At 40.3% G+C, this 23,614-nt stretch overlaps 2 protein-coding genes across 3 annotated transcripts in view; both read right to left on the reverse strand.

Annotated features, from left to right (window-relative positions):
* Positions 1–106: 106 nt before the first annotated feature.
* Positions 107–15,953, reverse strand: ddx31 (DEAD (Asp-Glu-Ala-Asp) box polypeptide 31). 2 transcript variants are annotated; one of them, XM_079161881.1, is made up of 21 exons: positions 15,924–15,953; positions 15,267–15,391; positions 14,976–15,110; positions 14,619–14,728; positions 11,676–11,751; positions 11,384–11,427; positions 11,189–11,259; positions 10,799–10,908; positions 9,454–9,495; positions 8,205–8,269; positions 6,915–7,034; positions 6,180–6,286; positions 5,409–5,668; positions 4,980–5,132; positions 4,834–4,893; positions 3,825–3,875; positions 3,595–3,734; positions 3,413–3,497; positions 3,020–3,131; positions 2,716–2,941; positions 107–670 (listed from the first exon to the last, which is right to left on the reverse strand). In XM_079161881.1, the coding sequence occupies exons 2-21, from the start codon at positions 15,372–15,374 to the stop codon at positions 541–543; spliced, it is 2,205 nt and encodes a 734-aa protein (XP_079018007.1). In that variant the 5' UTR covers positions 15,375–15,391; positions 15,924–15,953; the 3' UTR covers positions 107–540. The 2 variants fall into 2 exon arrangements, with proteins under 2 accessions (XP_079018007.1, XP_079018008.1); XM_079161882.1 differs by lacking the exon at positions 15,924–15,953 and having other exon boundaries at positions 15,267–15,673.
* Positions 15,954–21,436: 5,483 nt separating this feature from the next.
* Positions 21,437–23,614, reverse strand: part of ak8 (adenylate kinase 8) — a gene marked incomplete at both ends in the record, with an annotated part of 11,974 nt that continues 9,796 nt past the window's right edge. The window contains 3 exons of the mRNA XM_079161471.1: positions 21,437–21,526; positions 21,649–21,778; positions 22,543–22,623. Coding sequence (XP_079017597.1) covers positions 21,437–21,526; positions 21,649–21,778; positions 22,543–22,623 — 301 coding nt within the window. The remainder of the gene's footprint in view (positions 21,527–21,648; positions 21,779–22,542; positions 22,624–23,614) is intronic.

A 23,614-nucleotide genomic window follows, 5' to 3' on the forward strand; every position in this document is an offset into this window, starting at 1 on the left:
GTAATATTACCGTAATATTACCGTAGTATTACCGTAGTATTACTGAATATACAGTATAAAGTAAGACTGCGTTCACACAACTTCAGTGTTTTGCCTTCGAGAGCAAAGAAAACATTTTATTTTCCAAGAAATCTTCATCAGAGTACAAAAAACATGTTTTTCATATTTAAATATACGACAAACATCTTCATCACATTATTCTGAAGAACTAAACAATCATCTTCAGTTCAGTTTGTCCAAAAACAGTTAGTTTCTAAATGTTTCTCCTGAAAGTCAATAAAAACACATTCACTGTTTAAAAAGAGTGAAGAAGCTGTTGACCAATCAGAGAGCAGCACCAGAGGATCTTAAGGACAAAGTTTCAGAAACTTGAAATGTGTTCAGATGGAACTAAAGCGTCATGTTTGTTTCCACTCACTGACGACATCAATGTCTTCTGAACACCTGACGGGGAAGAAGGAATCTGATTGGCTGAATCGGTCTGCTGTCTAATGAAGTGATTCAGGCAGCTGTCTGCAGCTCGTCTCCTCTGCTCACCTCCTACTCTTCTTCCTCCTCCTCCTCTCCTGACTGACCAAACTTCTTCTTCTTCTTCTTCTTCTTCTTCTTGCCGTCTGCTCCCTCCAACCCGCTGGAGAACTCGGAGTGCAGCAGCTGACGGGTGGAAAACCTGAAGACGAGGAAAACATCCACGAGTCTGGTTTCAGTCTTGAGTCAAAGCTACAACAACAACTTTAACCGTAACACTACAACCGTAACACTACAACACTTCAACCACAACACTACAACACTTCAACCGTAACACTACAACCGTAACACTACAACACTTCAACCACAACACTACAACCGTAACACTACAACAGTAACACCACAACACTACAACCATAACACTACAACACTACAACCACAACACTACAACCGTAACACTACAACACTTCAACCGTAACACTACAACACTTCAACCGTAACACTACAACCGTAACACGACAACACTACAACCTAACACTACAACTGTAACACTTCAACTGTAACACTACAACCACAACACTACAACCGTAACACTACAACACTTCAACCGTAACACTACAACACTTCAACCTAACACTACAACCGTAACACTACAACCTAAAACTACAACTGTAACACTACAACCACAACACTACAACCGTAACACTACAACACTTCAACCGTAACACTACAACACTTCAACCGTAACACTACAACCGTAACACTACAACACTTTAACCTAACACTACAACCGTAACACTACAACCACAACACCACAACCGTAACACTACAACACTACAACCTAACACTACAACTGTAACACTTCAACTGTAACACTACAACCACAACACTACAACCGTAACACTACAACACTTCAACCTAACACTACAACCGTAACACTACAACACTACAACCTAACACTACAACTGTAACACTTCAACTGTAACACTACAACCACAACACTACAACCGTAACACTACAACACTTCAACCGTAACACTATAACACTACAACCTAACACTACAACTGTAACACTACAACACTTCAACTGTAACACTACAACCACAACACTTCAACCTCTGCCCCTAAGAAATATAATTGTGCCCCTGATATCACCATAATTTCCTCTCATAATAATGATAATTTAATGAACTTGTCACAAACATCGCAGCCTCTATGACCCGGTCCAGTTGCCTTAGAATGTTTTTGATTTTCGCCTTGACTGATGTTGCGTGTGCGTGAAGAACTGAACGTTCTAAAACAATAACTGAATGGAGCGCTTCTTAATCAGACCTGTGACTGCGAGACTGTGGTAAAGCCAGCAGACACTCACATGTTAGTGACCTCTACGCTGAAGGTCACGGTAAACGCATTCAAACGGCGCAGATCGGGAGCGAAGGACTTTGAAAATTAGCGGAAAGATTAACGTGAGAAAACCTCCGGCTTCTTCAGACGAACATCCGGTTTTCACAATAAGATGCCAACAAAGTATGAATTATATTCACATTAAGTATAAAACATGCTACCTGCAGCTCGTGAGTTAAAGGGAAAATACACCTAAACTGTGCATAAAGTGTCTTTATTCTGTGATTTGAGGGTTGCTGGAAATGAATACCTGACTGACAGTCGATTAAGATATTTTACTAAAACTCTGAACTGAATTTGTTCCTTCAAACGGCACATTTCTGAAATGTTTAAGGTGCTATAAAAATGGTTTTCTCAAAGATTCCACACAATGACTAATGCATACATGTCCAGGACAGAATATAATATCACAAAAACATCGTTCTCAATAATTCCATGTTTGTTTTTTGTTCAAGAAAATCTAAGAAAACACTTTGAATCTGTAGACTTCTGCCTAATAATCTTATTATTGCCATTTGATGACAATTGCTCATATACTGTAAGCCTAAATAAGTATATTTATTATTTCTTTTTAAATGCTACAGCAGCAACACTACGACCTGATGATCAATAAGAACAAACACACAACATATCGAACCGATGTCCTGACAGCATTACTCAACCAGCACCCAGAGGATTGTGGGATAGCGTTGGAGGGACACGCACACCTGTAATGATGTCTCTATTGACCACGGGCAGTGTGTGTGTTGTTGTGAACAGCTGCTCCTCACAGCAGGCTTGTCTGGACACGGTGTGACCACACACACACACACACACACACACACACACTTCATCAGTCTCTCACCTCTTTGCTCCTGCAGTCTGGTTGCTGGGGTCCTTGTTGTGGTTCTGGTTCTTGTTGTGGGTCCTGGCCCCGGGGCCCGAGGGGCCCGAGGCCGCTCTGAGGCCCTGTGGAGCGTCTCTGAGGCCGAAGCTCTTGGCCGCGTGTCCCAGGTGGAGGGAGCGGATGTGGAAGATGTGTTTGAGGCGGGAGGGGTAGGCGGTGTACGCTCGCAGGAAGGACTGCAGCGCTGATGACATCACAGAGACACGTGTCAACACAGGAAGTGAGTCATAACCCTGAACAACCGACACCGAGGGTCACTGACCTTTCTTGGCGTTCTGCACCGACTGAACGTCCGAGTGAACAAAGTTCTCAAACTCTGTCTGGAGAACCGTCGCCCTCTCTCTGGTCTCCTGCTCCAGAGCTCTAGAGGAAGTCTGAGAGAGAGAGAGCGAGCGAGAGAGAGAGAGAGAGAGAGAGAGAGAGAGAGAGAGAGAGAGAGAGAGAGAGAGAGAGAGAGAGAGAGAGAGAGAGAGAGAGAGAGAGAGAGAGAGAGAGAGAGAGAGAGAGAGAGAGAGAGAGAGAGAGAGAGAGAGAGAGAGAGAGAGAGCGAGAGAGAAGTAGAGAGACAGGTGAAGTTACCTGGAACCAGCATAGAGACCTCCCAGACCCCTCTAGCTCTCTAAATCTAGGTTCTCAGAGGTCTCTGGAGTCTTACCTTGCTGTGGTATTTGCCCCGCCCCTTGTAGGTGTCATCCATCATCAGACTGGACAGGATGTCCTGCAGCTTCAGGTCCGATAGGCTGAAACACAACAGAACCCGCCCACACGGTCAAAACCAGGAGTTACTGGACCAGCACCATCAGCAGTACTCTCTATGGTACTGAGACTACAACAGACCTGATGTTGTGATTGGCCAGCTCGGTGACGAAAGCGGTCTCAGCAGGAGTGAGGAAGAGGAGGCTGCTTCCTCTTTCTCCAATACGAGCCGTCCGACCGACTCGATGAACGTACTCTGCTGCAGTTGTCGGAGGAGTGTACTGAGAACACACGAGATGGTGACGGATAAAAAACAAGACGGACACGTTCACATCTTTAGGCCTCAAAAAACATTGAATTTCAATACATACCTGAATGATCCAGGTGACCTGTTGAAGGTCCAGACCTCTGGCTGCTACGTCCTGAAACACACATGATTCATCTTTATAACATGGATATAACATGTAACGTAGCATGTAGAGAGACGTGTGAACATGGATATAACATGTAACGTAGCATGTAGAGACGTGTGAACATGGATATAACATGTAACGTAGCATGTAGAGAGACGTGTGAACATGGATATAACATGTAATGTAGCATGTAGAGAGACGTGTGAACATGGATATAACATGTAATGTAGCATGTAGAGAGACGTGTGAACATGGATATAACATGTAACGTAGCATGTAGAGACGTGTGAACATGGATATAACATGTAACGTAGCATGTAGAGAGATGTGTGAACATGGATATAACATGTAACGTAGCATGTAGAGAGACGTGTGAACATGGATATAACATGTAACGTAGCATGTAGAGACGTGTGAACATGGATATAACATGTAACGTAGCATGTAGAGAGACGTGTGAACATGGATATAACATGTAACGTAGCATGTAGAGAGATGTGTGAACATGGATATAACATGTAACGTAGCATGTAGAGACGTGTGAACATGGATATAACATGTAACGTAGCATGTAGAGAGACGTGTGAACATGGATATAACATGTAACGTAGCATGTAGAGAGACGTGTGAACATGGATATAACATGTAACGTAGCATGTAGAGACGTGTGAACATGGATATAACATGTAACGTAGCATGTAGAGATGTGTGAACATGGATATAACATGTAACGTAGCATGTAGAGATGTGTGAACATGGATATAACATGTAACGTAGCATGTAGAGACGTGTGAACATGGATATAACATGTAACGTAGCATGTAGTGACGTGTGAACATGGATATAACATGTAACGTAGCACGTAGAGAGACGTGTGAACATGGATATAACATGTAACGTAGCATGTAGAGACGTGTGAACATGGATATAACATGTAACGTAGCATGTAGAGACGTGTAACACTGACCGTACACAGCAGAACTCCACACCGAGACACTGAGAACTGCTGGAAGACGTCTGAGCGCTCCTGGTGGGGAAAACAAACGCACACTTTTGACTTCAGCTCAGATAAAAAGCCGAGGAGCAGAAGAAACGCTGGACGGACGTCTTTACCTCCTGCTTCATGTTGCCATGGAGACGCAGGAAGCTGAGCCGAGGCCTCTGATTGGAGGAGGGCCCGGAGAGGACGGAGGTGAAGAGGCCGTGCAGGAACTCGACGGCCTCGCAGCTCGAGGTGAAGACGATGAGTTTGTTGTTCTGGGAAAACTGAACGACAACAACAACCGTCTGTCACCATGGTGACCGTTAACTGACGACCAATCAGGTCGCTGCAACTGAAAACCACCTGAGCCAGGTGTCTGACTGTTGAAAACTAGACTGGACCGGAAATTTAGTGGGAATCTGAAGGGTGTTAAATCTATAGTGATGCATCATATATTATATATATTATATATTATATACACTTATTGTCTGCTAAATGACTGATGTAATACATCATATACTCATTACTATATTCTATATTTCTGTATTCACATCGTCTACCTTGCATTTGTCCAGTATGAAAGCAGCCAGACAGACCAGTCTGATCTTACTGGGAACCACCACCACGTACTGCTTCAGAGCCTCGGGCAGAGCAAAGCTCTCCGACTGGCCGGCTGCGCTGGGGTCAGAGGAGGCGGGGCTGGTGGTGGTGGTGAGGTCAGAGGAGGCGGGGCTGGTGGTGGTGAGGTCAGAGGAGGCGGGGCAAGACACCTGAATGTTGACCGGGTCGTTAAGACAAACGTCTGCTAACCGAGTTACACCTGAAACACAGCGGGGCGTTAAAACACGTGAACACAAAGACATGAGACACTTATTTTTACATTATTATTATTTTCTATTATAAAAAACAAGATGGTTACGTCCAAAAACCAAGATGGCTACCGCTTAAAAACAAAATGGCGACGGCTAAAAACCAAGATGGCGAAAGATAAAACCCATTATCATCTATTTTGTCTCCGATGTCCATTCAGAATAAACTAGAAATGATATAAAAAGATGCTGCAGAACTTGACTTAGACTTCCTGTTGTTAAGTTTCCTTCAGTATCAGTGATATTTATCCGTACATTCACAAACTGATCACAGAATAAATCTGAAACTTTTTCTAAATGTAATCAAATATGTAAGTTATTTTTCAGTTGTTTCGACTTCGTCACAGTTTGTAAACCATTAAAAGTAAAGTTACCCGAAAGAGAAAAGAGTCTAATTAAATTAAAATGAAATAAAAGAAGGAATCAAAAATAAAAAACTAAAGACAGAAGGAATATATTTACCGTGAGTTAACGTAGCCGACAGCAGGACGTTCTGTCTGCTCGGTCCAGTAGAGTTCAGACTGTTTAATATGACGGTCAGATCCTTCTCAAAACCCAAGTCCAGCGTCCTGAACGCACACAAACATCTGTCACTTTATATCTGAAAGAACTGACGTGGAGCTCCTCAAGGCTCCATTCTTGGTCCTCTTCCTTTTAATCCCAAATCATGAAAATCACCTGAATGTCTTTAAATAAAGATTCAGACGACATTTAAACTGAAACTAACTAATTGTTACTCGACAAAGAATCAGTCATCAACCTGCAGAGCTTCATGTGTTAAAGCTGCATTCTCTCTAGTGTCCACCAGGGGGCGACTCCTCTGGTTGTATAGAAGTCTATGAGAAAATGACTCTACTTCTCTCTTGATTTATTACCTCAGTAAACATTGTAAACATGAGTTTATGGTCTCAATCTCTAGTTTCAAGTCTTCTTCAATACAGCATGATGTTCATTTAGTAAATGATGGTCCATTTAGAGTCACACAGACCAAAAAGCAGGGGATGCTTTAGGGGCGGGGCTACACAGTGATTGACAGGTCTCTACAGAGACGATGTCCGTGTTTTCTTCTTTCAACTTTAACCCTTTCACCGTGTGTTTACTTCATCAAGTTTATTATAACATTGCCGTCCATAAACCAACAGGTCGACTCCCTCCACTTGTTACAGACTGTAAACATTAAAGAAGGTAGAACGTTACCGGTCGGCCTCGTCCAGGATGAGCCAGCGGACGCCGCTGAAGGCGATGCTCAGGGTGTTTTTGATGTGATCCACCAGACGTCCAGGAGTTGAAACCAGGATGTTGATTCCTTTACGAAGCCTGAAGACAGTCGTCAGTCAGTTTGAGCTACAGAAACAAGTCTCTGAACATGTCCTGCTCTCCAGAGGACGAACCCTTTACTTCCTAATGATTCCCTGAGGTTCACTCTGGCTGAAGTTCCTCAGGAAAGTTTCTGGAATTTCAGCACTATTTAATTTGTGTTTGCTTTAAAACCTCTTCCAGGACTCCTTTAACTTCTCAAGGACCTCTAAAGCTTCAACAATAATTCATAGAACTTCTTCTGCTTATAGATAACTTTCTAAATTATTCCTGAAACCTTTATTTAGGTCAATCACAACCTTCTCCTGGACACCTTGAACCTTCTCAAGGTCTCTAGAACCAACTCAAGGATTCCTGAAACCTTTAGAACCGCTGGCAGAACTTTAGACTAGGGGAGGATAAAGACTAGAGGATGTAGACTAGAGGATGAAGACTAGAAGATGTAGACTAGAGGATGTAGACTAGAGGATGTAGACTAGAAGATGTAGACTAGAGGATGTAGACTAGAGGATGTAGACTAGAAGATGTAGACTAGAAGATGAAGACTAGAAGATGTAGACTAGAAGATGTAGACTAGAATATGTAGACTAGAGGATGTAGACTAGAAGATGTAGACTAGAAGATGTAGACTAGAAGATGAAGACTAGAAGATGTAGACTAGAAGATGTAGACTAGAGGATGAAGACTAGAGGATGAAGACTAGAAGATGTAGACTAGAGGATGTAGACTAGAGGATGTAGACTAGAAGATGTAGACTAGAAGATGAAGACTAGAAGATGTAGACTAGAAGATGTAGACTAGAAGATGTAGACTAGAAGATGTAGACTAGAATATGTAGACTAGAATATGTAGACTAGAGGATGTAGACTAGAAGATGTAGACTAGAAGATGTAGACTAGAAGATGAAGACTAGAAGATGTAGACTAGAAGATGTAGACTAGAAGATGTAGACTAGAGGATGTAGACTAGAGGATGTAGACTAGAAGATGTAGACTAGAAGATGTAGACTAGAAGATGTAGACTAGAAGATGTAGACTAGAAGATGTAGACTAGAGGATGTAGACTAGAAGATGTAGACTAGAGGATGTAGACTATAAGATGTAGACTAGAGGATGTAGACTAGAAGATGAAGACTAGAAGATGAAGACTAGAGAAGGAGGAGGAGGTCACCTGGCCTTCTCTGACTTCCTCTTCTCTCCTCCCATCAGGACTCCGGGGACGATCCAGGTGAACGGCTACAGAGGAACAAACAGAGGTCAGAGGTCAGAGGGGACGTCTGATGCAGTGGGACTATTATTGAGGAGCAGGAAGTGGGTTAACTTTCAAAATAAAACCCCTTTGCAGACAAGTGATCGAATACAGTCACAAATCTTTGATCCACATGGGTCAGAAGTGAACTAACAGGATTAACTTTGTCTTTAAGTGTGTTGAGAGGGACTCTAGTCATGGTTATGACTTTATAACAACAATTAATAACCCACAACTAACGCTCTTTAACAGGGCAAACCACCACGACACAACAGTTTGTGACACATAAACTATTTGTAACATTAATAATTGTACATTTATAAAATTACACCGCCGAACATCATGCTGGGTAGCTAGCTAGCCCGCTAGCACAACAGTGTGCTAAGAGCTGGAGGCTCCGTCGCTACAGTAACGCTACATTAAAGCACAGAACAGAGCGATGCAGGAGGAACAAAGACACACCGGAGACGCAGCGATAGAGTCTGAGCCCAAGAGAGGAGCTGGGTCTGCTGTTTGGAAGAGTTTTGGTTTTAAAGAATCCGACGTCCAAAAGACGATATATTGCAACGTGTGTCGAGCCGCTGTTGTTGACGCTGCTGGTAACACGAGCAACTTACTCCATCACCTCAGCAGGAAACATGTTGGAACACCAAGAGTGTGATGACGGCCGTCAACCGGTAACGTTAACGCGAGTGAAAGTGAAGCCGAAGGGTCACACATCACTTGAAGAGGCTTTTGCTCGAGGCAGCATATGACAAGAAAGCAAGCGGTGGAGCGACATTACTAACGCAATAACGATCCAGCTCTGCAAGGACCTGGTCCCACTACAGACCGTCTAGACTCAGAGCAACCATTACAACACTGGATTCATGGAACGTCTGACCGGGGCACAATACTTCAGCCAAACTGCCATCCCAACATTATAGGAACAAACGAGCACAGCCTGTAGTAAGCAAAGCCTTTATACACGATGACAGGAACATGTTTTATATTCTATGAACTCCTGACAGTAGAGTAAAACACTATAAACCTATAAAAACACAGTCAAGGAAAAACAAATACCATGAAACCGCCAGAATCTTAAAAAATACCGTGATACCCATTTTTGGTCATACCGCCCAACACTACATCAAGCATCCTGATATCTGACTCATATGATGCTTTGTGTTACCTTCAAGAGCTTCTGGAAGATCTGGAACGTCTGCTGGGCCAGCTGAGGGACAGAGAGACAGACAGGACGACAGACAGACAGGAAGAGAGACAGACAGGACGACAGACAGACGGTGTTATAGTTGTGTGATTGATTTGGCCAGAGGTGATTTATTATAGAGTCTTATTGCTGTGGGAAGGAATGTTCTCCTGTATCTGTCCTTGTGACAGCGGAGCTGTGAACCAATAATAGTGAAGTAAATCAATAATAGTGAAGTAAATCAATAATAGTGAAGTAAATCAATAATAGTGACGTGAACCAATAATAGTGAAGTAAATCAACAATAGTGACGTAAATCAATAATAGTGACGTGAACCAATAATAGTGACGTGAATCAATAATAGTGACGTAAATCAATAATAGTGACGTAAATCAATAATAGTGACGTGAACCAATAATAGTGACGTGAATCAATAATAGTGACGTGAACCAATAATAGTGACGTGAATCAATAATAGTGACGTGAACCAATAATAGTGACGTGAATCAATAATAGTGACGTGAACCAATAATAGTGACGTGAACCAATAATAGTGACGTGAATCAATAATAGTGACGTGAACCAATAATAGTGACGTGAATCAATAATAGTGAAGTAAATCAATAATAGTGACGTGAATCAATAATAGTGAAGTAAATCAATAATAGTGACGTAAATCAATAATAGTGACGTGAATCAATAATAGTGACGTGAACCAATAATAGTGACGTGAATCAATAATAGTGACGTGAACCAATAATAGTGACGTGAATCAATAATAGTGACGTGAACCAATAATAGTGACGTGAATCAATAATAGTGACGTGAACCAATAATAGTGACGTGAATCAATAATAGTGACGTGAACCAATAATAGTGACGTGAATCAATAATAGTGAAGTAAATCAATAATAGTGACGTGAATCAATAATAGTGAAGTAAATCAATAATAGTGACGTAAATCAATAATAGTGACGTGAATCAATAATAGTGACGTGAACCAATAATAGTGACGTGAATCAATAATAGTGACGTGAATCAATAATAGTGAAGTAAATCAATAATAGTGACGTGAATCAATAATAGTGAAGTAAATCAATAATAGTGAAGTAAATCAATAATAGTGAAGTAAATCAATAATAGTGACGTGAATCAATAATAGTGAAGTAAATCAATAATAGTGAAGTAAATCAATAATAGTGAAGTAAATCAATAATAGTGAAGTAAATCAATAATAGTGACGTGAACTAATAATGGAACGGTTGATAAACAGTGATGTCATGTTAGAGGACACTGGCCCTTTAAGAGACCAGGTGTGTGTCAGACCTCTCTGGTGGGGACGATGACGACGGCCAGGGGACCATCAGACCTGCAGACCTTCTGCTGGACCGCCTGCAGACTCTGGACCACGGGGATGGCGTAGGACAGGGTCTTACCTGAGGAGTCACCAAAGACTGAGACCTGCAGCTCCTTGTTAAAGTAGGACTACTACAGTACTACAACTACTACTACCACAGAACAGTACTACTAGTCCCACAGTACTACTCCTACCACAGTACTAGTAGTACTAGTAGTCCCACAGTACAACTACCACAGAACAGTACTACTAGTCCCACAGAACAGTACTACCAGTCCCACAGAACTAATACTACCACAGTACTAGAACTACTACTACCAAAGAACAGTACTAGTAGTACCACAGTATTAGTGTCTCACCTGAACCCGTCTGAGAACGAACCACAGCGTCTCGGCCCGCCAGAAGAACTGGAATAGTCTGTTTCTGAACACTGAACACACACACACACACACACACACGTTAAAGATACTACGATGACTTTAATGTTTAACTTTGGTAGAGTGTGTGTGTGTGTGTGTGTGTGTGTGTGTGTGTGTGTGTGTGTGTGTACTGACCTAGTCACTGTGGAAACATTCAGGACTTTGTTCAGTGTCGCCACCTGGTGGACAGAAACCAGCCAATCACAGCACAGAACACTCAACTATAATGAATTTATTTTACAGAACAAGAGATCACATTAATACAGTGCTGAGGTTAAATAACAACAACAACAACAATAATAAATAAAACAGATATAAGTTAAATAAACATGACAGAAGTGTGTGTTACTAAGTGTGTGTGTGTGTGTGTGTGTGTGTGTGTGTGTGTGTGTGTGTGTGTGTGTGTGTGTGTGTGTGTGTGTGTTACCAGGTGTGGATGAAGATCCAGATCGGAAAATGAGTCACTGGTGAAAATCTTCTCCTTTAACTGGGAGACAACTGGTCTAAAAGAAGAAAGGAAGCCAAAGATAATTAGAGCCTAATCAATAACTAACAGGACGGATCAATAATCAATAACCAACAGGACGGATCAATAACCAACAGAACGGATCAATAATCAATAACCAACAGGACAGATCAATAACCAACAGAATGGATCAATAATCAATAACCAACAGGACGGATCAATAACCAACAGAACGGATCAATAATCAATAACCAACAGGACAGATCAATAACCAACAGGACGGATCAATAATCAATAACCAACAGGACAGATCAATAACCAACAGAACGGATCAATAATCAATAACCAACAGGACAGACCAATAACCAACAGGACGGATCAATAATCAATAACCAACAGGACGGATCAATAATCAATAACCAACAGGACGGATCAATAACCAACAGGACGGATCAATAACCAACAGGACGGATCAATAATCAACAGGACGGATCAATAATCAATAACCAACAGGACGGATCAATAATCAACAGGACGGATCAATAACCAACAGGACAGATCAATAACCAACAGGACGGATCAATAATCAATAACCAACAGGACGGATCAATAATCAACAGGACGGATCAATAACCAACAGGACGGATCAATAATCAACAGGACAGATCAATAATCAATAACCAACAGGACGGATCAATAATCAATAACCAACAGGACGGATCAATAATCAACAGGACGGATCAATAACCAACAGGACGGATCAATAACCAACAGGACGGATCAATAACCAACAGGACGGATCAATAACCAACAGGACGGATCAATAACCAACAGGACGGATCAATAATCAACAGGGGTGCAACGGATCACAAACCTCACGGTTCGGATCCTTTTTCAGATCAGCAAAGAAAAGGGGAGGAGTCAAATATAACTTTGCTTTCCATTTATTAATTAAAGAAGTTCAAGAACACGTAAAGCAAAGAACTTACATAAGTCTTACATAAAAACAAAGACATTGAAGATATCCAATTTGAAACAAATAACGATTATATATAAAACTAAATTCTTTTAAGTTTAAGTGCAACATGAGGTCTGTTGATGTTCTCGTCCTTTGATCAATGCTGAAAGAAAGAAACAGCCAGAGAGCTTCCACTGTTTACACTGAAGTGAACTGTGAGGCAACAACTTGTCACTGTTTACTTCCTGTCAGGTTATGTCATTCAAATACACAATAATGTTTTCCATTAAATAATGTTTACAATATATAATGTTGACATTAAATAATGATTACCATAAATGTTGACATTAAATAATGTTGACATTAAATGTTTACAATAAATAATGTTTACATTAAATAATGATTACCATAAATGTTGACATTAAATAATGTTGACAATAAATAGTTTACATTATATAATGTTGACATTAACTAATGTTTACATTAAATAATGTTCAAATTAAATAATGTTAAACATAAATGTTGACATTAAATAATGTTTAACATTAAATAATCATTAGAAGTTACAGGAAAGACAAAGTGCTCCTAAATGTGCGACTTAAATGATGCCGGGAGCTTCTGAAGCTCCTCCGCTCACCGTTAAAAGCTTCACGCTCTGTTCACTGAACTCACTACTGCTTTATATCCACTCACTGAACTCACTACTGCTTTATAACCGTTCACTGAACTCACTACTGCTTTATATCTGTTCACTGAACTCACTGCTGCTTTATATCTGTTCACTGAACTCACTACTGCTTTATATCCACTCACTGAACTCACTACTGCTTTATATCCACTCACTGAACTCACTACTGCTTTATATCCGTTCACTGAACTCACTACTGCTTTATATCCACTCACTGAACTCACTACTGCTTTATATCCACTCACTGAACTCACTACTGCTTTATATCTGTTTACTGAACTCACTACTGCTTTATATCTGTTCACTGAACTCACTACTGCTTTATATCCGTTCACTGAACTCACTACTGCTTTATATCCACTCACTGAACTCACTACTGCTTTATATCCACTCACTGAACTCACTACTGCTTTATATCCACTCACTGAACTCACTACTGCTTTATATCCACTCACTGAACTCACTACTGCTTTATATCCGTTCACTGAACTCACTACTGCTTTATATCTGTTCACTGAACTCACTGCTGCTTTATATCTGTTCACTGAACTCACTACTGCGTTATATCTGTTCACTGAACTCACTGCTGCTTTATATCCGTTCACTGAACTCACTACTGCTTTATATCTGTTCACTGAACTCACTACTGCTTTATATCCGTTCACTGAACTCACTACTGCTTTATATCCGTTCACTGAACTCACTACTGCTTTATATCCGTTCACTGAACTCACTACTGCTTTATATCTGTTCACTGAACTCACTACTGCTTTATATCTGTTCACTGAACTCACTACTGCTTTATATCCACTCACTGAACTCACTACTGCTTTATATCCACTCACTGAACTCACTACTGCTTTATATCTGTTCACTGAACTCACTACTGCGTTATATCTGTTCACTGAACTCAGTACTGCTTTATATCTGTTCACTGAACTCAGTACTGCTTTATATCTGTTCACTGAACTCAGTACTGCTTTATATCTGTTCACTGAACTCACTACTGCTTTATATCTGCTCACTAACACTCTGCATTGATATTCAGTGACGTGTTACTTGAAAAGGAACAGCAGCAGTAAAACTATTACACACTATGATGATTACACTGTAAACAATAAACTCAATTAATCCACGGTTCACAAGTGTGCCGAACCGTGAGGAATGATCGGTTACACCACAAATAATCAATAATCTAAACGGATCAATAACTGATGATGTCATCAGGCTGTGGACCAATCAGAGAGCAGCTGTGTACCTGAGGATCTCTGGGATTTGTGGATTGTGTTTGAACAGAGAGGAAGTCTTGATGCTCCTTGTTTCCTTCACTGCCTCCTTCTTCTTCTTCTGTGGTGTCCTCTGGTCCGTCTGTAAACATCATCACCATGACAACAAACAACATCATCATCTTCATCATCCTGAATATAAACTAGAGTCAAAACATCTGGAACAACACATTTCTTCTTCTTCTTCTTCACATTTACAGCAGACAGGAAGTTCATATTTCTTCTTCTCTGAAGTAATTGAGGGTGTTTGTTTATTTGTTTACTACAGCTGGTCTCTGATCAGCTGACTCACACTGGAAGCATCTGATTGGTGAGACAGGTGTGTTTACCTGAGTGTCTGGCTCCTCCTCCTCCTCTTCCTCCTCTTCTTCTTCTTCTTCTTCTGCTGTGTCATCCAGCCTCATCCTCTTCTTCTTCTCCTCTCCCGAGGAGTCAATCCTCCTCTTCTCTGCATTCTGTTTCTTCTGGAGGACCAACAGAAAGTATTCAGATTATTGATCACACTAATAACACTGATGAACACATTAATAACACTGATGAACACATTAATAACACTGATGATCACATTAATAACACTGATGAACACATTAACACTGATGAACACATGATTGATTACTCACTCTGGCCCATCTCTGCTGAGTGGTCAGAGGCTTCCTCCTGGAGGAAGAGGAGGAAGAGCTGCTGCTGCAGATGTTCAGACACAGCTGGTCCTCTGCTGATGACGTCATCACTGATCCTCTATGACCTATGAGTTATTGATTGATGAGTTTCATGGATGAGCTGATACAGAAACCATCAACACGTTCTCAAGATGAAAGAGGACAAACTAAACACACAAGATCCAAAAGAAATAAAACACGTGACAGTTTATAAAACGTCGGGTTTTACATCAACAGCGCGAGAAGCTTCTGAACTGTGACTCACTGCTGCAGTTTGAATCAGTGGCGCGAGCGTTAACAAGCATTTAGACACACGTTTGATTCCTTCAACGTGAGCCAACTACAGACCGTCCCTCGGTGATGTGTTCAGGCTCAATATGAAATGTTATACTCCGTGTTTCACTGTCTCATAGCAGAGGAAGCGGTAAAGAGCGGCGTGATGCTCAGAGCTGTCTGCTACAGCTAGCCTGTTTAGCATCGTTAGCTCCGACTTTAACCACAGTAACACGTGTGTGTGTGTGTGTGTGTGTAGCAGCTAATGCTAGCCTCATGCTAACATCAGCTGCTTCAGTTTGTGAAACGAAGAGAAACAGACAAATAAAACCTGAAGAAACTCACCATGAAGCTCTGAGAACAAACACGCACGTGTGAATCTCTTCCGGGGACGTCACGGAAGCCCCACCTCCGTCACAGCTGATTTTGTGGACATGCGCAGTAGTTTCACGTCTTATTTTGAAAGGGTTATGATATGATTTTAATAATAGATATTAATAATTATTCTATAGAGTAAAGCTGATATTAAAAAAAATAACTAAGAAATAAATGTAGAAATCAAAACGTGAGTTATCAAATGATTGGGCAGGTTTTATATATATATATATATATATATGTTACATGTATTTATTTATGAATTAACATGTTTAGTCCTCCATATTATTGATTATTGACAAGAAACAACTTATAAACAAATACATAAATAAAAAGGATAACAACTGATTATCACTGATTATTATGGATATACTAACAGTACTATATACTAACAGTACTCTATACTAACAGTACTCTATACTATCAGTACTATATACTAACAGTACTATATACTAACAGTACTATATACTAACAGTACTCTATACTGACAGTACTATATACTATCAGTACTGTATACTAACAGTACTCTATACTAACAGTACTCTATACTATCAGTACTATATACTAACAGTACTCTATACTAACAGTACTCTATACTAACAGTACTCTATACTGACAGTACTCTATACTATCAGTACTATATACTATCAGTACTGTATACTAACAGTACTCTATACTAACAGTACTCTATACTATCAGTACTATATACTAACAGTACTCTATACTAACAGTACTCTATACTAACAGTACTCTATACTATCAGTACTATATACTAACAGTACTCTATACTAACAGTACTCTATACTAACAGTACTCTATACTGACAGTACTCTATACTATCAGTACTCTATACTAACAGTACTCTATACTAACAGTACTCTATACTATCAGTACTATATACTATCAGTACTGTATACTAACAGTACTCTATACTAACAGTACTCTATACTATCAGTACTATATACTAACAGTACTCTATACTAACAGTACTCTATACAAACAGTACTCTATACTATCAGTACTATATACTATCAGTACTGTATACTAACAGTACTCTATACTAACAGTACTCTATACTATCAGTACTATATACTAACAGTACTCTATACTAACAGTACTCTATACTAACAGTACTCTATACTGACAGTACTCTATACTATCAGTACTCTATACTAACAGTACTCTATACTATCAGTACTATATACTAACAGTACTCTATACTAACAGTACTCTATACTAACAGTACTCTATACTGACAGTACTCTATACTGACAGTACTCTATACTATCAGTACTGTATACTATCAGTACTGTATACTAACAGTACTCTATACTAACAGTACTCTATACTATCAGTACTATATACTAACAGTACTCTATACTAACAGTACTCTATACTAACAGTACTCTATACTGACAGTACTCTATACTAACAGTACTCTATACTGACAGTACTCTATACTAACAGTACTCTATACTAACAGTACTATATACTAACAGTACTCTATACTAACAGTACTCTATACTATCAGTACTGTATACTAACAGTACTCTATACTGACAGTACTCTATACTAACAGTAGTATATACTAACAGTACTCTATACTATCAGTACTATATACTAACAGTACTCTATACTAACATTACTCTATACTAACAGTACTCTATACTATCAGTACTATATACTATCAGTACTCTATACTAACAGTACTCTATACTATCAGTACTATATACTAACAGTACTCTATACTAACAGTACTCTATACTAACAGTACTCTATACTGACAGTACTCTATACTGACAGTACTCTATACTATCAGTACTGTATACTAACATTACTCTATACTAACAGTACTCTATACTAACAGTACTATATACTGACAGTACTATATACTGACAGTACTCTATACTAACAGTACTCTATACTAACAGTACTCTATACTATCAGTACTATATACTAACAGTACTATATACTAACAGTACTATATACTGACAGTACTCTATACTGACAGTACTCTATACTAACATTACTCTATACTAACAGTACTCTATACTATCAGTACTATATACTAACAGTACTATATACTAACAGTACTATATACTGACAGTACTCTATACTGACAGTACTCTATACTAACAGTACTATATACTAACAGTACTATATACTAACAGTACTCTATACTAACAGTACTCTATACTATCAGTACTATATACTAACAGTACTCTATACTAACAGTACTCTATACTAACAGTACTCTATACTGACAGTACTCTATACTGACAGTACTCTATACTATCAGTACTGTATACTAACATTACTCTATACTAACAGTACTCTATACTAACAGTACTATATACTGACAGTACTATATACTGACAGTACTCTATACTAACAGTACTCTATACTAACAGTACTCTATACTATCAGTACTATATACTAACAGTACTATATACTAACAGTACTATATACTGACAGTACTCTATACTGACAGTACTCTATACTAACATTACTCTATACTAACAGTACTCTATACTATCAGTACTATATACTAACAGTACTATATACTAACAGTACTATATACTGACAGTACTCTATACTGACAGTACTCTATACTAACAGTACTATATACTAACAGTACTATATACTAACAGTACTCTATACTAACAGTACTCTATACTAACAGTACTATATACTAACAGTACTCTATACTAACAGTACTATATACTAACAGTACTATATACTGACAGTACTATATACTGACAGTACTCTATACTAACAGTACTCTATACTAACAGTACTATATACTGACAGTACTATATACTAACAGTACTCTATACTAACAGTACTCTATACTAACAGTACTATATACTAACAGTACTCTATACTAACAGTACTCTATACTAACAGTACTATATACTAACAGTACTCTATACTAACAGTACTATATACTAACAGTACTATATACTGACAGTACTATATACTGACAGTACTCTATACTAACAGTACTATATACTAACAGTACTATATACTAACAGTACTCTATACTAACAGTACTCTATACTAACAGTACTATATACTAACAGTACTCTATACTAACAGTACTATATACTAACAGTACTATATACTGACAGTACTATATACTGACAGTACTCTATACTAACAGTACTATATACTAACAGTACTATATACTAACAGTACTCTATACTAACAGTACTATATACTAACAGTACTCTATACTAACAGTACTATAAAGACCTGAGGACCATTAGACCCTTTAGCTTTCAGACCTGGACCTGGTCTGAGATGGTCCTGGGTCGGGTCTTAGTTTCTGCGGTCTATGTGGTGCCTTGCTGAGCGGCTCCGCGGCAGGATGAACCGTGTGTTCTGTCTCCAGCTGTCCGTCATCTCATCAGCAGCCGTCACGTCTCGTCTCCTTCCCGCTCCGCTTCCTGTTGTCGACAGGAAGACTTAAAATAGAGCCGTCAATCAGGCGGCGGGCCCGGGACCGCCGGGACCCACACCGACGCTCAGGAGGATTAATTATAGTCATTTACCAACACGAGCACTTTGAACACAAGACAAGAGCTTTCAATCACCACGAGACCATCACCAGGTATTTAAACATGAAGAGACGCTGAGAGACAGACAGCTGAGAGACAGACAGACAGACAGCTGAGAGACAGACAGCTGAGAGACAGACAGCTGAGAGACAGAGAGCTGAGAGACAGACAGCTGAGAGACAGACAGACAGACAGCTGAGAGACAGACAGCTGAGAGACAGAGAGCTGAGAGACAGACAGCTGAGAGACAGACAGCTGAGAGACAGACAGCTGAGAGACAGAGAGACAGACAGCTGAGAGACAGAGAGCTGAGAGACAGACAGCTGAGAGACAGACAGCTGAGAGACAGAGAGCTGAGAGACAGAGAGACAGACAGCTGAGAGACAGAGAGCTGAGAGACAGAGAGACAGACAGCTGAGAGACAGAGAGACAGACAGCTGAGAGACAGAGAGCTGAGAGACAGAGAGACAGACAGCTGAGAGACAGACAGCTGAGAGACAGACAGCTGAGAGACAGAGAGCTGAGAGACAGACAGCTGAGAGACAGACAGCTGAGAGACAGAGAGCTGAGAGACAGAGAGCTGAGAGACAGAGAGACAGACAGCTGAGAGACAGAGAGCTGAGAGACAGAGAGACAGACAGCTGAGAGACAGAGAGCTGAGAGACAGAGAGACAGACAGCTGAGAGACAGACAGCTGAGAGACAGACAGCTGAGAGACAGAGAGCTGAGAGACAGACAGCTGAGAGACAGAGAGACAGACAGCTGAGAGACAGAGAGCTGAGAGACAGAGAGACAGACAGCTGAGAGACAGAGAGACAGACAGCTGAGAGACAGAGAGCTGAGAGACAGAGAGACAGACAGCTGAGAGACAGACAGCTGAGAGACAGAGAGCTGAGAGACAGACAGCTGAGAGACAGAGAGACAGACAGGTGAGAGACAGAGAGCTGAGAGACAGAGAGACAGACAGCTGAGAGACAGAGAGACAGACAGCTGAGAGACAGAGAGCTGAGAGACAGAGAGACAGACAGCTGAGAGACAGAGAGACAGACAGCTGAGAGACAGAGAGCTGAGAGACAGAGAGACAGACAGCTGAGAGACAGACAGCTGAGAGACAGAGAGCTGAGAGACAGAGAGACAGACAGCTGAGAGACAGACAGCTGAGAGACAGACAGCTGAGAGACAGAGAGACAGACAGCTGAGAGACAGAGAGCTGAGAGACAGAGAGACAGACAGCTGAGAGACAGACAGCTGAGAGACAGAGAGCTGAGAGACAGAGAGACAGACAGCTGAGAGACAGACAGCTGAGAGACAGACAGCTGAGAGACAGAGAGCTGAGAGACAGAGAGACAGACAGCTGAGAGACAGACAGCTGAGAGACAGAGAGCTGAGAGACAGAGAGACAGACAGCTGAGAGACAGACAGCTGAGAGACAGAGAGCTGAGAGACAGAGAGACAGAGAGCTGAGAGACAGACAGACAGCTGAGAGGTCTGTCTGTCTCTCAGCATGATATCTCAGCATCAGTGTAACTGTTGATAGCTTGTGATCATCAGTAACAGCAGAAGCAGCAACGTGTGAAATCATTGAACAACAATAATAATGAACTCTTTATTGAGAAACAGGATAAACAGTAAAACTCCCCAAAACCACATTCCACTGTTCACAGACCACCACCAGTTAGCCTGAGGACACACATACACATGTACAGACACATGTACATGTACAGACACATGTACATGTGTCTGTACATACACATGTACATGTGTATGTACAGACACATGTACATGTGTCTGTACATGTGTCTGTACATACACATGTACATGTGTCTGTACATACACATGTACATGTGTATGTACAGACACATGTACATGTGTCTGTACATACACATGTACATGCTTGACTTCCTGTCCAGGTGAGTCCAGGTGTCAGTCTGCTGTCAGGCGGCTCTGCAGAGACTCAAACACAGAGTGAGGATCCTGATCAGCATCTATAGCAGCTGCATGTGGATACACACACTGCACACACACACACACACACACACACACGGCAAACAGGAGGAAGTTTAAGTCAGAATGAACCACAGTGTGATGATGATGATGATGATGATGTGTGTGTGTGTGTGTGTGTGTGTGTGTACCTGCAGGGCAGCAGTGTGTGTCCTGTACTGACTCAGTGTGTGTGTCACAGAGTGTGTGTTGTCCTCTGGTCTGGTCTTCAGTCTGTTCTGGACCTCAGAGCTCGGAGCCGGTCGAGTCACAGCGTGGAACCTGCAGGAAGATGTATCAAATATAACACACACACACACACACATATATATATATATACCTATATATATATACCTATATATATATACATATATATATATCGGTATATATATATATATATATACCGATATATATATATATATATATATATATATATCGGTATATATATATATATACCTATATATATATATACACCGATATATATATATATATATATATATATAGGTATATATATATACCTATATAGGTATATATATATACCTATATATATATATATATATATATATATATATATATATATATATATATATACCTATATATATATACCTATATATATATACATATATATATATCGGTATATGTATATATATATACCGATATATATATATATATATATATATATAGGTATATATATATATATACCTATATATATATATACACCGATATATATATATATATATAGGTATATATATATACCTATATAGGTATATATATATACCTATATATATATATATATAGGTATATATATATATATATATATATATATATATATAGGTATATATATATATATATATACCTATATATATATACCTATATATATATATAGGTATATATATATATATATACCTATATATATATATATATGTATATATATATACCTATATAGGTATATATATATACATATATATATATATATATATATGTATATATATATATATATATATATATCTAACAGTGTGTAGACTGGTTGAACTGGTTCCACTGACCTCTGTCCACTGACTGGGTCTGTAGCTCTCAGAGAGATTCTCTCCACACAAACTTCATCCGTCAACTCCAGGAAGAAGACTCTGAGAGCAGAGAGGTCATCATTAGTGGTGCTTCACATCACATCACAGTCATTGAGCAGACGCTTTCATCCAAAGAGACTTACAGTCAGTGTGTTCAACATCGTATTCAACAGAACTACTCGTCACCAGAAGTCATGAGTTCATCTCCTTTAAACATCTCAGAGCATAAACCAGAGCAGACGTACAGAAACACACTAGCATGAACACAACCAGTGCTGAGAGGAAGGCTCAGGGTAGAGCTTCATGAAGAGGTGAGTCTTCAGCCTGATGGAAGATGGGCAGCGACTCTGCTGTCCTGACGTCAGTGGGGAGTTCATTCCACCATCGTGGGGCCAGGACAGAGAACAGAGACCGGGTCCATCGGCCTCAGGGACCTCTGAGCGACGGGGAACCGATCGCCCCGAGGCAGCAGAGCGGAGTGGTCGGGGGGGTGTAGGGCTAGACCATGGCCTGGAGACAGGAAGGAGCTGTTCCTTTCACTGCCCTGTAGACTAGCACCAGAGTCTGAACCTGTAGGCTAGCACCAGAGTCTGAACCTGTAGGCTAGCACCAGAGCCTGAACCTGTAGACTAGCACCAGAGTCTGAACCTGTAGGCTAGCACCAGAGTCTGAACCTGTAGACTAGCACCAGAGTCTGAACCTGTAGGCTAGCACCAGAGTCTGAACCTGTAGGCTAGCACCAGAGTCTGAACCTGTAGACTAGCACCAGAGTCTGAACCTGTAGGCTAGCACCAGAGTCTGAACCTGTAGGCTAGCACCAGAGTCTAAACCTGTAGGCTAGCACCAGAGTCTGAACCTGTAGACTAGCACCAGAGCCTGAACCTGTAGGCTAGCACCAGAGTCTAAACCTGTAGGCTAGCACCAGAGTCTGAACCTGTAGACTAGCACCAGAGTCTGAACCTGTAGGCTAGCACCAGAGTCTAAACCTGTAGACTAGCACCAGAGTCTAAACCTGTAGGCTAGCACCAGAGTCTGAACCTGTAGACTAGCA

This window comes from Pholis gunnellus (genome assembly GCF_910591455.1).
Source record: "Pholis gunnellus genome assembly, chromosome: 6".
In the NCBI taxonomy this organism is placed as follows: domain Eukaryota; kingdom Metazoa; phylum Chordata; class Actinopteri; order Perciformes; family Pholidae; genus Pholis; species Pholis gunnellus.

Coding starts and splice junctions, on each gene's coding strand:
- ddx31 (XM_079161881.1), bottom strand. CDS start 15,374: ATGACGTCATCAGCAGAGGACCAGCTGTGTCTGAACATCTGCAGCAGC. Junction 9,496..10,798: donor TCATCGTCCCCACCAGAGAG/GTCTGACACACA, acceptor TCTGTCCCTCAG/CTGGCCCAGCAGACGTTCCA. Junction 5,669..6,179: donor GTCGGCTACGTTAACTCACG/GTAAATATATTC, acceptor GCTGTGTTTCAG/GTGTAACTCGGTTAGCAGAC.